Below are 15,256 nucleotides of genomic sequence, written 5' to 3'. Positions count from 1 at the left end.
CTTTGTATATGTAAAGCGTGTGACAATGTATAATTGTATATTCTTACCTAAGATGGCAATCGTTTGGTGCTCGATATAAATCTGTAAAAATCCTGATTGTGTGACTAACTAAATGGCCACCTTTCAGCTCCAATCAATCTTTCAGTCAGTGTTACTCAGCAGCTACAATGTATCCTATTACTAAGATAACATTACCTGTTGTTACAGCTTGCAGCTCAAACTGCTGGGGACATTGGCAACAAATTATCACAAACAGGAAAGTGTTGCAAATATCTTGCACTGCTGGGGAGGTGGGCTAAAGCCTGCTATAGAAATCAAAGGATGCTCAGTATATTAAAAATGGCATTGAGTTGAACTAAAAACACAAAACAGTCACTATTATCTAATACTACAGCACTGATATATTAAAAAAAAAAAAGATTTCACATGTTTTTACTGTATTAAATAACGATATTACACATAATTAATTGTTTTGTTATAATATCACATACATTAAATAGTTTTTGTGGGGTGTTTAAGCAGTTCAAGTATTTTGATGTGATCTCTAAATCGTAGATTATAAATTTACGACTATCGAATTAACAGTTCAGAATATGACATGCAGCCAGGGTTGCTACCGCTCTGGGTTTGACCCGAAGATTACCTCATATCTAAGGCTACGCTTATAGTGCCGGCGACAGCGACATCAGGCTACGGTCCCTGGAAAAATCAAATTGAGATGACTTCTAGCGATTGCGAGCAAGCCGTCGCGTCTCGCTTACTATAAGCGCACGCGACGGTGGCAATGCATTTGTTTTGACGCAACGTTGCGTCGCCGGCACTATAAGCGCAGCCTACGGGCTACGGGTTTACCTGTGACATCTCCAGGAGGCGCAATCTCCCCCTGCAGGTAGGGTTGCCAGGTTTCCGGTTTTCACCCGGACAGGCCGGTAATTCCGATGGTATAAAATTGGAGGTAATACCGGACACCTATGGGACATTACATGACGTCGCCGCAAGGCGCCACATTGCCATGACAACGGGAAGTCACGTGACGCCCCGGCACCATAAGGCCTCGTTCAGGGTGCCAGAGACAGGAGTTGGAGGGAGGGCGGGCGGCAGTCTGCTGGGCGATGTGTGTTCATCCCCAGCAGACTGTTTCAGGAGTTGAGGGGGCGGGGCTACAGACGTGAGGTTAGGAATCCAAGTTGCAGTCATGAAATCATTCTAAAGAATGATTTCATTGGCTGCCGAGGTCCCAGTGACGCTGCTGCAGCTTCAAAAAACGATTTTTTTGTTTATTGAAACTGTAGCCAGCGTCAACTCCGGGCTTCGGAGACAGGGCAGCTGCTACCCTGACAACCAGTATTCAATTTGAATACTTTGTGTCGCACGGCAGCACGCACGGCAGCACGCCCTCCCTCCGAAGCCTGCACCCTGAACGAGGCCGAAGGCATAGCAACTGGCAACGCAGCGCCATTTGATGTCGCGGAGCCATGTGGACGGGACCTTGCAGGAGGAGATGCCATCATGCTGCCGGAGAAGGTAAGAGATGTCAATATATAAATAAAATAAATTAAAATGTTTTAATTTAATTGCAAAGGTGGCCACCCTGTATGTAGCCAATAAAATCAGAAATCCCAAGTGACGTCACTAACTAAACCCTCTGCGGCCTAAACTGCAAAACTGACAGGCGTGAAGAAGGCACCTCAGCCGTGACGTCAGAGGGTCCTGCCAGATCCGGCGGGAAGCGGTTTGGTGGGCGGGCGCGATTTGAATAGGTATACGGGATAGCGCGGCGCGGAGCCGTTCTGGCCGGGTTGTGTCGCCTTAATGACCTGGGAGGACTGGAGAGGAGCTGTGTTGGGCTCTCCGGGGACGGGTAGCCATGAAGCTGCCGTGCGAGGTGGAGGTGATCAGCAGGATGCTGCCCACCTTCGGCATGAGGAGCCGGGGGAAAGGCAGCAGGGCCGTCCTGTCCATTGGCAGGCAGCAGGACAAGCAGGCCGGGAAAGGGGCCGCCATCTACCTGATGATCTGCACCCTGAAGGATAAGGCTGGCTCCAGATACAAGGCAAGGGAGCCGTGAGCAAACTGAGCACCGGGTTAGGGGGGCTTCCTAGCAGTCTGCCGGGGGGGGGGGGGGGAGGAGGGAGCGGCGGCTCCGCCTCCGCAAAAATACCAGGTATGGGGCCTCCCCTATCCATCCTGCATGGAGAGCAGGATTATTCCATTGCAGCATTGGAGGAGTGGGCTATAATGGTGTTCTGTAGTAGGCGCACAAGTCCCTGCCCTGCAGATGTAGTTTTGTAAAGCTCCGGGAGATGAGCTGCCCACGTTTTGTTTTTGAATCCCTACCTAAGGGGCCTGTAATACATCTCAAAGCAGGCTCCTTTGTACTGTTAAAGGTTGGGTAAACTTTTTTTGTATTGTGATTACTTTGTCACCTTAGGGCTCTGCTACCTCCCGCTCAATGCAGCTGGAAAATGAGATCACACACCTGCAATAATAGCAGTGTTTTCTTAGAAATGTGTCATAGCGTCACTACCAATAAGACCCCATTTGGCAGAGCAGATCTTACATGTGTATGTCCTGAGCCTGGAGGCTACGGGTAACTGTATAGAAGCTTCTGTCCAAACTCCTGAAAATCCTGGGCCCAAACTTGTTTCTCTCACATTGTTTATTAAAATGTTAGGTTTTTCAGCATCACAAGTAATGGTATAATATATTCATACTACAAGCAATTTGCTCACATAAGGTAGAACAGGTTGGTACGAGGCTTCTCCTCCTGCCACAGTGTGACCACCTGAGTATTGTGTGGCTTGTCCATTTTATTTTTTTCAATAAGTGCATCTGTTCTTTTCCCTCCCTTTAAACAAATATAAACTAGATGAAACCGTGTATAAAGCTGCAGACCAAGCAATATCCTACATGTGTTGTTTTTTTTTTTTTTTTAAATCGTCTCGGTGCTATGAGAATACTTGTAGCATTTTTAAAAAAAAATCACGGTGAATTAAATTTATGTATTATAATTTAACCAGCATTTTTGTTTTTATTGCAACCATTTACAAAGTCACATCCCCTTCCAAAACAGGCTCTGGCACACCCCTTTTTGAGCCATGCCCTCTCTAGCAGTGCACCAATTGTATCTAGTGACTGCCTGGCCACAATCTTCCCCACAGAACTTTGCATCATTGGTCCTCTTCTGCTGCACTGACAGCCATTTAGTGAACCCCCGAGCCGAATGTTCTCCGATCGAAAACAGGAGAACGGATCGATCGTCAACTTAGCTGATTACTTATTGTGTGGATTGTATTGATGCACATATTAAAGAGGAAAACATAAAAAAATGGCAGCTTGGACTGCTGCTTTAAAAAGGTCGAAACAGCTGTCTGTGAGTAGGGTTACTGGCTGTGCATTTTATTAACCCAGGCTGTGCTGATAACGTGGAATATGACAGGCATAATCTTATAGGGGTACATGTCAAAATGGGTAAGAAGCTAAAGGTGATGCTATGTGCTCATTTGCATGCCATTACCCAGAATCCATGGCTGCAGTGGAAGCACTGTATGCTAAGGCCTTGTCCAGGGTGGTGCTGGGCGGGCGCGCTAACGCTCGCCACGATGAAACACATTGTGACAATGTGTGTGGCCAGCGTGAGCGGGCGGGCGCGCCTGCTCCGGAGCTTAGCTGCTTGCCAAGCAAGCACATTTGAATTTGCTGCTCGCGAGCGCGTCACGTGAGCGGTTCGCCCAATGAGGGCGAACCAGCTCCGTGACATGAGCGCGGCCACAGGCGCGCACCTAGCCGGCCACGAATCGCCCGGCCGAGCAGCGCACGAGCGCCAGCGTGCCCGTTCCCTACCTGGCTGAGGCCTTGGAGATAATGGGGAAAGGCAGGGTTGTAGACCTTCCTCAGACATGCTAATGTGCCAACAAGTGGTATTTTTATTTGAAGTTTTAAAAACGAAGCCGAACTGCTCATTTGACGGGCTTGGCTGCATCAGACGCTGTCACAGCATTAGGCCTCCTGAGTTAATTTGCTTCTTCAATGTTAACTACCAAACAGTGTTCCTGCTTATTTTAATTGGTATGATGAATCTGCTGCTAGTGAAGTTGCAAACTTAAAGTATGTTTATCTGAATGTGATTTCTGTGTATCAATATTGTTTCTTGATCTTAACACTGCTGCGCTTAGAATCCTAAAAAGGTAAATCCTTAAAAGTTGTTACTATAATGGGTTTGTGACAGAGAAATCGGGTTGAGCTTGTGTTTCAGGACCTTTTTGTGTAATATGATCCTTTTGTCTACATGTATGTATGTATGTATGTATGTATGTATGTCTTTATTTGTATAGCGCCATAAAATGTACATAGCGCTTCACAGTAGTAATACATGTCATATAAATAACAACAAATATAAATAACACATCATGGGAATAAGTGCTTCAGACATACTGTAAAAGTAACATTAAGGAAGGAGTCCTTGCTCCGAGGAGCTTACAATCTAATTGGTAGGTAGGGAGAACGTACAGAGACAGTAGGAGGGAATACTAGTAAGTGCGTCTGCAGGAGGCCAAGCTTTGTGTCATGTGTCCATGATTATCCAGTGCTACTCATATGCTTCTTTAAGCAGATGTGTCTTAAGGTGGGTCTTAAAGGTGGATAGCGAGGGGGCTAGTCGGGTATTGAGGGGAAGAGCATTCCAGAGGTGTGGGGCAGAAAGTGAGAAAGGTTTAAGGCGGGAGAGAGCTTTAGATACAAAGGGGGTAGAAAGAAGACATCCTTGAGAAGAACGCAAGAGTCGTGATGGTGCATAGCGAGAAATTAGGGCTGAGATGTAATGAGGGGCAGAAGAATGTAAAGCTTTAAAAGTGAGCAGTAGAATTGAGTGTGAGATACGCGATTTAATCGGAAGCCAGGAGAGGGATTTCAGCAGGGGAGACGCTGAGACAGATTTCAATCTGATCATAAGCCGTGGCTAAAAGTGTAGCCTGTCGTGCTGACGTTAACGTGAACTTTGTGCACAAATACTATGAATGTTCAATACGATATATCTACCAAACAATGTACATTTATAGTGGGGGATTAAAGTGAAACTACAAAATCTCATTTCCATCCAACACTTCAGAGCAGAATGAACAGCACTGATATCTTTGCAGGTTTTCCTAGAATAATACATTGGGAGCATGTGGGGAAATGATGTTGAACAACATGTGGAAGAGAAGGGTGCTGACAATGTAAAATGTAAAGTCTGATGCATTGGGTAATCAAGCAGCAGTCCAAGCTGCCCTGTTTCTCCCCCTCCCCTTTAATATGTGCATCAATACAATCCACACAATAAGTAATTGGCTAAGTTGCTGATCGATCGTCGAAGATTCGACTCGGGGTTCACTAAATGGCTGTCAGTGCAGCAGAAGTGAACCAGAGATGCAAAGTTCTGTGGGGAAGATCATGGGAAGAAAGTAGGTAGGCATTTCTGATTTAAATCAGTATCGTTTACGTAAAGAATCCAACATGTTTGGTCACATTCTAGGTTGTTCTCATGACCGCCCCTGGCTGGGTAGCCGTGGAATTGTTTTTACTAAGACTTGGGGAACAACTTGTGAAAATTTGGTAACTAATTACACCAGTGGATGCATTTATAATTTATATTTTATTTAATGTACCTTTTTGACACTGTAAAACTGGATTTGAATTGTGTTGAATATTCAATCTTCACAGCTGTTTACTTGTACACTGTTATCTTTATTTCATTAATTAGACTTTCTTTTTTTCATTTCAAAACAGTTGCAGGAAAATGTTGAGCAGTTTTTCACCAAGTTTGTAGAAGAGGGAAAAGCTACCGTAAGACTTAAAGAGCCAGCTGTGGATGTCTGTCTCAGTAAGGTATGGTTATAGGGATTGGACTTGCAGCCCCTTGCATTATAAGCCATCCCTTTAAGGGCTTTAGAGACCTTCAAAATGTACACCTCCTTAACTAACATTTTACTGCACCAAAGATTCATGCTGTGACACTAGATGTCTGACACACATGCTCCATGCAGCAAATATTTGTGGTGTCCAGGTGGTTGAATTCATGTACATATTTTCAGAATGGGGACTCTGTTTTTGTTTCAAATTATGTCTGCACTGAACGTGCCTTGGCTCGTAACTGTTTAGTTGTCTTAACTGTACTGTCCCCCGTGATCTGAAGGGCTGTGGTTCAAATCTTTGGTATGGAAATCTTTTGGGGCTGAAAAGATAAAGGTCCATATTTAATAAACAATGCTAAACCATAAGGCACCTAAAGGCCCATTCAAATAAAATTGCCTCATGTTGTTTTATGAGTAGACCACAACTGCATGCGGTGGTTTATATTTAAACCTCTGAAATTATGTACATGCATCCATATACACACACTCTCCTTCTCTCTCTCCTCTCTCTTCTTCTCTCTCTCTTCTTCTCTCTCTCTTCTTCTCTCTCTCTCTCTCTCTCTCCTTAGAAGATGAACTTAATCAGTATTTTTGTTTTCACTATTTTAGGCCGATGTCAGCAATTTAAAGAATTTCATTTCTACAGTGAGGCTAGCAAACAGAGGCACTGATGTGGGCACCATATCACTGTCCAGTCTGACTCCAGCCAAGTCCTCTGAAATAGAAAAACCTAGAACCAAGATGATGATCACCTCCAAAAAAGACTACCCTATCACCAAGAACTTTCCCTATTCCCTGGAGCACCTGCAGGCTTCATACTGCAAACTCGCCCGGATCGACATGCGAATGCTGTGCTTAAAGAAACTCAGAAAACTGGACCTCAGCCACAACCATATCAAAAGGCTGCCTGTGACCATCGGTGATCTTGTGTGTCTCCAGGAGCTGAACCTGCACAACAATCACCTGGAGTCCTTTCAGGTGGCACTATGTAACTCCACGTTGCAAAAGACTCTTCAGTCATTGGACTTGAGCCAGAACAGAATCAAGGCCCTTCCCATCCAGTTCTGCCAGTTCAAAGAGCTCATTCATCTGAAGCTTGATGACAACGAGCTCGTGCAACTGCCGTTCAAGATGGGCCAACTGAGCAAACTGCGTTTCCTATCGGCCGCCAGAAACAAGCTTCCTTCTCTCCCCCACAGCTTTAAAAGGTTGTTCCTTGAAAACTTGGATCTCTTTGGGAATCCGTTCGAACAAGCCAATCCTCTGGTTCCCAGCATACAGCTCAAAATACCATTAACTTTACTAGAATCTGCAGCTAGAGCAATTATTAATTACAGGTAAGGAGACTAGAAGGAATGCTTTAGTTATAGCTTGTTTTGTGAGCAGCTATTTGGCCCGGTCCTTTAATATCTTACAAGGAAGATGTCTACAGACACTATGTCTACAGTGTTTAATCAAGACTTCTATTTCATTTTGCCAGCACCTGAACTTCCATAGCATTCACTCTGAGCCCCAGCTTTGTGTGCGCTTTTTATTTTTAAACTGGCTGATATTGTATTTATTTGCACGATGGATGCATTCACTTATGTTCACAAGTGCAGTGGTTATTCCTAAAACCCAGTTGGCTGGTGGCATGGAGAGGCTTGAGAACCATTGCTGTAACTGACCAGTGTGAATACCACCTAGTGCTTATAAGGAAGGTAAAGCCAAGTATAATCGGGGTTCCTCATTGGTTAATTTTGAGCAGCCGTTTTGGATGCCTGCCATTTTAACTTACATGCCACAACCTATAGGGGCCCCTTAATATCATGGGGACACACCCATATCTGCACTGGCTCCTGCCAACTGACACACCCCTCCCCCACTGCATAAATAATTGCAGCAAGAAGCTGATAGTACAGACTTTTTTTTTTTTTTTTTAAATACTAAAATATGAAGTGGTCTTATGGAAGTCTTGCCCCCGAGAGACCATGTTCTGGGGATACTCCCCTTTTGCTGTTGCGTTTTGGGAACTGCAATTGGCTACTTACATGACAGAGCCTTCTAACAATTCAGTAAATGTGACCTGTAATGGAGCCATTCCCCGTTGTCTCACAGGAAGGAATCGGCTCAGCGCCATCTTGAAAGATGGGCAACTGGCTCACTAGGTGTAGGACCACCACACTACACTGATTCAAACGTCTCCACAAAATGCTAATTTTAGTGTGTGTATGTGTGTGTTGCATTTCCCTTTGGTATTAAAGAGGTTTTTTGTTTTTTTTAATCTATTTTATTCTTATATCCTTCAAGAATTCCACACGGACCTCACCTCATCCCTGCTCACCTGTGCCAGGATCTAGCCGTGACTAAAACATGTGAATGTGGCCTCTCCTGCCTGAGTTCCTTCATTCAGACGACTGTTACAATGAACCTCCACCAAGTATCCCACACCGTGGTCCTTGTGGACAACATGGGAGGCACAGAAGCCCCCATCATCTGTTACTTTTGCTCTCTCACCTGTTACTCCCAATTCCTTGATAAATACCTGCAAAGTATTAGGTGACCATGCTAAGCCAAAGGTCTCCATTATGTGTTGTTCAGACCCATGGGGCATTTATTAATTGATCCCTCTAACTGAAGGAATGAAGAAATACAGGATTGTAACCGCACATTCAGTGACTAGGTCACGAGGGAGTGTATGTTTTGGTTCAATGACATTTGTATTCCCCCCCCCCCCCTGTGTAATTGGGGTATTGCACACTTTTGGCTAGATTTGCTACCCAAATCAAGCACTCTTGCAAACCAGACTTCAATTGCAAAGTGTGTGCAAATGTTTAGTAACTATATCCACTTATTTCTAATATCTAATCCAATTAGCGTTTGGATAGACATACCTGAGTGTAAAAACGGTCCAAAGAATAGATCTATTTTTCCGTGTGATTTTGTCCTTGTCCTTTTACTCATAGCATTGAAAGGGAATGAAGGAAAGAGGATCCGAATACAACATGGAGAGCAGAGGGAGGTTTTCTGAATTCATAAGAGTTTTTAGAACATGGTTATACGAACTTTCATTTGAAAGTGAATCCTATGTTGAATGATTTATGCTGCAAAAATGGCTTTGTATTGGTACGTGTGGGTCGAGGATGGCTTTGTATTGGTATGTGTGGGGCGAGAATGGCTCTGTATTGGTATGCGTGGGGCGAGAATGGCTCTGTAATGGTACGCGTGGGGCGAGAATGGCTCTGTATTGCTATGCGCGGGGCGAGAATGGCTCTGTATTGCTATGCGCGGGGCGAGAATGGCTCTGTATTGCTATGCGTGGGGCGAGAATGGCTCTAATGCTATGCATGGGGCGTGATTGGCTCTGTATTGCTATGCGTGGGGCGAGAATGGCTCTGTATTGCTATGCGTGGGGCGAGAATGGCTCTGTATTGCTATGCGTGGGGCGAGAATGGCTTTGTATTGGTATGCGTGGGGCGAGAATGGCTCTGTATTGGTATGCGTGGGGCGAGAATGGCTCTGTATTGGTATGCGTGGGACGAGAATGGCTCTGTATTGGTATGCGTGGGGCGAGAATGGCTCTGTAATGTTATGCGTGGGGCGAGAATGGCTCTGTATTGCTATCCGTGGGGCGAGAATGGCTCTGTATTGCTATGCGTGGGGCGAGAATGGCTCTAATGCTATGCGTGGGGCGTGATTGGCTCTGTATTGCTATGCGTGGGGCGTGATTGGCTCGGTATTGCTATGTGTGGGGCGAGGATGGCTCTGTATTGCTATGCGTGGGGCGAGGATGGCTCTATTGGTAGGTGTGGGGTGAGGATGGCTCTGTATTGGTAGGTGTGGGGTGAGGATGGCTCTGTATTGGTAGGTGTGGGGTGAGGATGGCTCTGTATTGGTAGGTGTGGGGTGAGGATGGCTCTGTATTGCTATGCGTGGGGCGAGGATGGCTCTATTGGTAAGTGTGGGGTGAGGATGGCTCTATTGGTAGGTGTGGGGTGAGGATGGCTCTGCTTTGGTAGGTGTGGGGTTGTAGATCAGTGACATTGGAAGGGATTTAAAGTAGATATATTTGTATATTGTCCACATTTTCATATTAAAGAAAAACAAACATTAAAATGTCTAACACACTACACTTTGTGTCTGCTAAAGAAATAAATTGGACAGCTCCTGTGTTGTCAGTGAAAACCTTATTAATGCAGTGTAAAATGTTTATTTATTTTTTTTAAAGGATTTTACTTTAGACAGAAAAATGCAGTGAGTTGATGAGAAAAGCGTGGCGATTGTCTGCAATAGAATGAAAGCTTCTTAAGTGCTGTTTTGACATACCACGTGTTAGATTGCAGTGCTAGAAGTTTGTTACTATTTCATGCTAATGTTTTCATTTTACCTGTATGGTCAATTGATCAGGTCCCAACAGGCTTACAACTGACTTTTGCAATGTGAGTTTTTCTACAGACGCCGTTAGTCGCTTTTAATGTCGAAGAAAGATTGGAGAGTATACGATTTGTGAACGGAAGTCGTTCGTTTCCATTCATACATGGGGTTATGAATATTACTTTAGTATTCTTGTGATCGCTTGAATTTTTTTCTTTTTGTCATTTAGCCCTAATAACTCTGTCATTCTGTGTTTCATGTGCTTAACTGTACTTTTGTAGATTGGAGGGAAAAAAAACCTAACTTATTTTAATAAAGTTTTATTTATCTTCAATGTTGCGTATCACTTCTACATAACAGTGTTCCGTACACGTTTTAGAATAATCCTGTGAATGAAAACCACGATGTTTACTAATCAAAAGGCTGAGTATTTCTGTTCACTTGCGGCGTACACAAATATTTCTGATGTGCACAGTTAACATGCCAACCTTTTTTAACGTAGTCTTCAATTCCACAGTAAAGTGTATTAATTAATGGCAAGTCCAAAAGCTGGCAGATGTAGTAAAAAATACAAATATTTTGATTTTTTTTTTTCTCTTATTACCAAGGTTAAACTACTGGATTCTTGAAATATATCGGCAGATTAATGATCTTCACCCTTGGCCCTGACACTGGTTTAGGTTATGACCTGCATTGCATACGACCCATGCCAAAAATTGCGAGCCTTGTTTTCATTTTGAGTCTTCATTACTAAGGGTGAAAGGGGCTATTGTGGCCAATTTGATCAGCCAAGAATGAATGGCCATTGGTTTACCTGTGGAGGATGGTTAGGATACAGATAAGGTTTTATTTGTAACCATTTTTATTAGCATTTTTAATTTAAAAACGTGAGATATGTATAGCAATTACAAAAAGATAAATGTTCACCTGGCATAAACTCATGGAGCGTTAGAGATTCGGTTCTACGTCTAACCAAATGTAATGTTTGTCCCATTTATAATGGGCATAGTAAAAAGAACACATGCTTAATTTAATTTAGCAGACTCTTGAGCACTAAGAATTCTAAATGTAAGAAATAGAAAAATACACACACCCTGACAAATGCACTCGCCTGATAACCATGGGTAAGTGCATTTTGGCTTCTGGGGTGGGGTCCGGCCTTCTCTGTCTCCTGCAAATTGATCCTTTTCCCCTGCAGCTTCAGTTAAAATGGGCAGGCAGCATCAAATGACATCACGTATGTGGGATAGGAAAAAAAATATTTATATAAAACAAAAAACAGCACGGCTCCCATAGCGTAATATGTAAGGGTAATTTTAATACAAATTCCAAGTAACACGTGGATTACAGCCACTCACTAGATGCAAGATAAAAACAAGATTAGTATGTGGTATACTCTCGCAGAATATCACCGTCACTTCATCTGGGACGAACGCCAAAACAGCATGGGGAGATGCAGATGCGCGTCCACGTGTGGTGAGAGTCCTGCGTCTGGAGTGCACGTCCACATTGAATTCCTCTGCAGGCACAATTCACGCGGTATCTCACTGCTAGACAGTAAAAGTCCTGCATGAGTCGGGAGAAGCCATCTTGACGCTATATATATATTTATATATATGTATATATATATATATATTGCACCATCCCGATTTGTCGAAAGTTATATGTTCAACTGAGCCCCTGATTGAGCCACCTGTGCTGAAGCTGGGATATCCTGAACACCTGACCTGTTGGAGGGGCTTGAGGACTGGAGTTGAGGACCCCTGATGGCACTATAAAAGCAGAAACTTTTTTGGGGTGACTACTGCATTTTCAAGATGCCACAGGTTGATGCATCCGGCCCTAAGTGTTGCAACTGCCTGTCATCCTGTCATACTCAAATTTCTGTGGGATCTTGGTAGCTTTTTCTACAATGATATAATGTCCTGAGTAATGTCTGGAGGGTACAGACAAGGATTGATGTTAATGGAATCAACATTGCTTTGGTGTCTGAAAGAAGTACTTGGGGTAGTGCTGGTCTTTGAAAGAAAATCTTTGATCTTGAGATTCCTATAGCGTTTGTATGGAAGTGAGGAAAGTAGGTATGAATGAAAGTCCCTTTTGTAGGAGTGACAGTTCAGAGGATTTAAGTGTACAGTTAGGAAGATAATAGACTACTGAATTGGATCAGACAAAAACGTCTGCAGAATATCTGTCCCCGTCCAAATTGTTTTTTTACGTAGGTAGTGCGTGCACTGAGAAAAATCACACTGACACAAAGTTCAGAATGATAATGCTTGCTTTATTGCTACAGCCTGCGTTTCTATATAGAGGCTCAGGGGAGAGATTGTATGCAGAAGGAGCTGCCTAAGGTCTAAAGGTTGTGGGCAAATGCACATGTCAGTGTCTCATTGGTTCTTGTTAGGTCTTTTCCTTGTATGGTCTTGTTATTGTAGTTTTAGTGGACACATCAGCATTTGGGTGGAATTCCTGGGTTGGGTGCCATCTTGATGGGAGGGGGTGCTGCGGTAGCCATTTTAAGTAAGGGACATAGCAAGGTACACATTACAGATGAAGAAATAGGTATTTTATTCAATCCATCACACTACAGTCTCCTGTAGCGAGGGATAAGCGTAGTGACCTTGTGTTTGCTACGACCCCTTCTGGGTTGCCTTTGTAGTTGAATGTGTACTTATCTGGTTGGGGCCTGAAATAGTGGATTTGGGAGCTGTACCTGATGTACCAGCATAAGTCTCAGTCACTATCTGTGGTCGTTGGGCTATGTGTGGCATATGTCCTACAGTTTCTTGTCTATTATACTGCCTGTGCTGTGGGCTGTTCTTGGAAACATTGCGGTATACGCAATGTTATTTGTCATCTTTAATTACTTTGGCAAGATTGGATATTTTAAATGCCAGTAGTCCTGCTCTGTGTTTGTCAGTATAATTAGTCTCTGAAAACCAGTCAGTGCTAAGGGTGTCTAGGTGTTCAACTGTGAATGTAGAAATATCTGTCTGCAAGCTAGCAAGTTCCTTACACACTTCCTCAATTACCTAAAGGATCAGGTGAACAATAGACATTCGCAATACAAGACAAAAACAAACAGACAACACAAAGTCCTTGGCGCACAGCCGGGTATATAACCTGACAATAAGGAAGTCCCAATTCTTTGATTACGGGGATATAATATGGGTCTGGAATCTGATGTCTCTTAGAGTCCTTGGAACAGTAGGTCAAAAATCTGTAATTAAACAAAACAAACCACCATTGCGCAGTAACTTCAGGTCAAACATGAACTCCCGCACCGTTGCCAGCTACTTACTTAAAAGTAGGAGATAAAGGGCCTTGAAAGGTATCTTTAGCTTTCTTCCTGGCAGGCTGGTATTCTATATGTTGACAGGCGATGTTACCCCTCTCCAAACAGTCACAATACTGTACCATGTACGGAATAAAATATAAAAGAACCAATGGTATGATACAGTAAAATTTAATAAAACATTATAGGACTAAACAACAATGCACTCACATGTTGGCCGTCCCTATGAACGGGTTACAACATGCCGTCCGCTTGCGTGAGAGGATGCCGGAGTGTAGCAGATGGAGGTGGGATCTTGCGTGAATCCCCGTTTCGTGGCCGCGACTCGGAGCGCCCGGTCCCCCTCTGATGTCGTCACTGCTAATGCGCCTCCTCTCCTCCCCAGACTCGTGCACGCAGAAACACGTCCAGATAGAACTCCACCCTACGCGCCTTTCGTGACTACAGGTATCCCCTGAAGAAGTGACGTCAATAGTCACAAAACGCGCGTAGGGTGGAGTTCTATCTGGGGTAACATCGCCTGTCAACATATAGAATACCAGCCTGCCAGGAAGAAAGCTAAAGATACCTTTCAAGGCCCTTTATCTCCTACTTTTAAGTAAGTAGCTGGCAACGGTGGGGGAGTTCATGTTTGACCTGAAGTTACTGCGCAATGGTGGTTTGTTTTGTTTAATTACAGATTTTTGACCTACTGTTCCAAGGACTCAAAGAGACATCAGATTCCAGACCCATATTATATCCCCGTAATCAAAGAATTGGGACTTCCTTATTGTCAGGTTATATACCAGGCTGTGCGCCAAGGACTTTGTGTTGTCTGTTTGTTTTTGTGGTTTTTGTATTGTATTGCGATCGTTGTACTTACCTTATGGATAAGGTTTGTTTTCACTCCTTAGGCAGCCACTCCCGCAATCTGCTATATCAGTTTGTGGGATTTCCTCATATATCAGTATTCTTTTATAGGAGTTAATATTGTTCACAGCACCGTTCAATCATTATTGTGTATTGTTTAGTTTAGGTTAAATAGGTTGAGCGCTTAGTATATGATTAGTTTAGTTCTCTTTATCACTGAACAATAGACATTGTTTTTCAATTTTTCTTTCCCTTCTGTTGTTTTCCTATTTCATCCTTTCGTGTGCGCGCGTGTGTCCAGTGATACTTAACCAGGGAGCACTAGGGTTATAACACCTAGTACTGCCCCAAACTAAATGTGTCACCAAATTTCAAATTCTACTAAAGTAAAACTTTTACAATACATGTAAATGTAACATATATAAAACCCAAAAATCTTTACATCTACAGCAAAAAAAAACACAAAAAACAATCTCCTATACAAGGAATAAGAGTCACCTGTATTTAAAGAATAAGCTGCTGCTCTCACATGCCCATAATAAGGGTGGTGTTATAGTGCAATGTAATGTACATACACACTGACAAGTCACCAGTTACTCCCACAGAGCCGGCCTGACAAACACGACAACGCTTCTCATTGGCTGAAGCTCAGGCAAGCGCGTGGTCACGCCCCAAAGCTCAGCGGTTCTGTTCATTGGATGATTAACGGAACCGCTTCCGGGCACGAGTTCTACTCCGTACAAACGTCATACGCGTCTACGCCTCGAGACCGCAAATAAAACCTATCTCCCCCCCACCCCGTCGTCCTGGTGACCTTATGATTGGCAGGGCGGCCGGACCAACCGCGCCGCCTATCCGCAGCGGTAGC

The 15,256-nt window shown here is 43.8% G+C and overlaps 1 protein-coding gene and 1 long non-coding RNA gene across 3 annotated transcripts; one reads left to right on the top strand and one right to left on the bottom strand.

Annotated features, from left to right (window-relative positions):
* The first annotated feature begins 1,716 nt into the window (after positions 1–1,716).
* Positions 1,717–10,578, top strand: LRR1 (leucine rich repeat protein 1). 2 transcript variants are annotated; one of them, XR_012803815.1, is made up of 5 exons: positions 1,717–2,053; positions 5,767–5,865; positions 6,501–7,228; positions 8,181–10,065; positions 10,099–10,578. XR_012803815.1 is itself a non-coding variant. In XM_075613869.1 (4 exons), the coding sequence occupies exons 1-4, from the start codon at positions 1,868–1,870 to the stop codon at positions 8,431–8,433; spliced, it is 1,266 nt and encodes a 421-aa protein (XP_075469984.1). In that variant the 5' UTR covers positions 1,717–1,867; the 3' UTR covers positions 8,434–10,578. The 2 variants fall into 2 exon arrangements, 1 of the variants encoding a protein (XP_075469984.1); XM_075613869.1 differs by having other exon boundaries at positions 8,181–10,578.
* Positions 10,579–10,867: 289 nt separating this feature from the next.
* On the bottom strand, positions 10,868–15,246 carry LOC142502626 (uncharacterized). The gene is made up of 3 exons (XR_012803814.1): positions 14,887–15,246; positions 11,338–11,442; positions 10,868–11,058 (listed from the first exon to the last, which is right to left on the bottom strand). It is a non-coding gene; the product is annotated as an uncharacterized LOC142502626 (long non-coding RNA).
* Between the last annotated feature and the right edge of the window lie 10 nt (positions 15,247–15,256).

The sequence above is a fragment of the Ascaphus truei genome, chromosome 9, assembly GCF_040206685.1.
Source record: "Ascaphus truei isolate aAscTru1 chromosome 9, aAscTru1.hap1, whole genome shotgun sequence".
NCBI lineage: Eukaryota > Metazoa > Chordata > Amphibia > Anura > Ascaphidae > Ascaphus > Ascaphus truei.
This window is presented reverse-complemented; position numbering and strand designations above follow the sequence as displayed.